This window comes from Sinocyclocheilus anshuiensis, unplaced genomic scaffold (genome assembly GCF_001515605.1).
Source record: "Sinocyclocheilus anshuiensis isolate Anshui unplaced genomic scaffold, SAMN03320099.WGS_v1.1 scaffold371, whole genome shotgun sequence".
Lineage (NCBI taxonomy): Eukaryota > Metazoa > Chordata > Actinopteri > Cypriniformes > Cyprinidae > Sinocyclocheilus > Sinocyclocheilus anshuiensis.
The window spans coordinates 1,232,864-1,233,994 of record NW_015549597.1 but is presented as its reverse complement, the minus strand read 5'-3'; the positions used below and the strand labels follow the sequence as shown (position 1 = coordinate 1,233,994).

At 36.9% G+C, this 1,131-nt stretch overlaps 1 protein-coding gene across 2 annotated transcripts in view; it reads left to right on the top strand.

Annotated features, from left to right (window-relative positions):
• Window positions 1-1,131, top strand: part of LOC107658491 (synembryn-A-like) — a 12,193-nt gene that overhangs the window by 7,205 nt on the left and 3,857 nt on the right. Inside the window, exons 10-11 of one of the 2 annotated variants that reach the window (XM_016447069.1) lie at window positions 92-187; window positions 636-780. In XM_016447069.1, coding sequence (XP_016302555.1) covers window positions 92-187; window positions 636-780 — 241 coding nt within the window. Of the gene's footprint in view, window positions 1-91; window positions 188-635; window positions 807-1,131 lie in introns of both variants that reach the window. The other variant, XM_016447070.1, reaches the window with a different exon arrangement.

The following is a 1,131-nucleotide window of genomic DNA, read 5'->3' as shown; positions in this document are numbered from 1 at the left end:
TATATATATAAGACTTGTATGCCTAAGTATTTTGCATTTGTACAATGTATTTCATTATAAAATGTAATGTCTTTAAATGTGAATTATACAGGGCTATAAGCTGAAGGAAAAGTTGGCTCCAGTGTTAAACCTGTTGACTGAGAGCAGCAAAGCACACAGGGAAACTAGGCACTATCTCAGACAGCAGGTACAATACCTCAAAATACCTTTTTTAAACATTTTCACCATTTCAGTGTTTTAAACTGTTCAAACCAAGAACGATAACTATAAAGATAACTATAGCAATAATTACATTAGCGTTCAACTTATTATAAGAGCATGCTGCAGTTATGTTGTCTGTTTGGCTGTCAATGTTTTTATTATATATCAGCTGGATAATTCATTCTGAAAGTGATTTTAACTACATTTTCCCTCTGTGCCGTTATCGTTATAGCTGTGGTATGGACTCATAGAATTAGAACGATTACTAAAAACTGTATAGTTATTGTTATCCTTATAGTTATCATCCTTGGTGTGAGTATAGGTGTTACTTTTGGAGCACTCTATAAACTTGAAACATTAAGTTTGACTCAACATATACTTGTTATTCTCATGGCTGTGCACCAGGAGCCTGATCCTGTGCTATTTTTGAACAGATCCTGCCTCCACTGAGAGACGTTGAGATAAGGCCTGAACAGAGGAACACACTGAGGAGCAAACTAGTGCGACTAATGACCCATGTCGACACTGATATCAAACACTGTGCGGCTGAGCTTCTCTTTGTGCTCTGTAAAGAAAATGGTACATAGATGCATCTACTGAATCATGTAAAGTGCACTGACATTCATACTTTATACATACCATGATACCGAATGATTGTCATATTCATGTATCATGGTATGAACATGCAAGTGCTGCTGGGGTGAAGTATTTTTGTAGGCCAACCCAGAGGTTAACAGCACCCTGCTACCCTTGACAAAAACCAAACATGATTTTTCAAGTGGTTTATTGCAGAAAATAAGCTCTTTTTATGATTCTTACATGTTTTGTTCATCATGATAATCGACACAAAATGGTGACCCATACTTGGAATTAGTGCTCTGCATTTATCCCATCCAAAGTGCACACACACAGCAGTGAACACACACACAC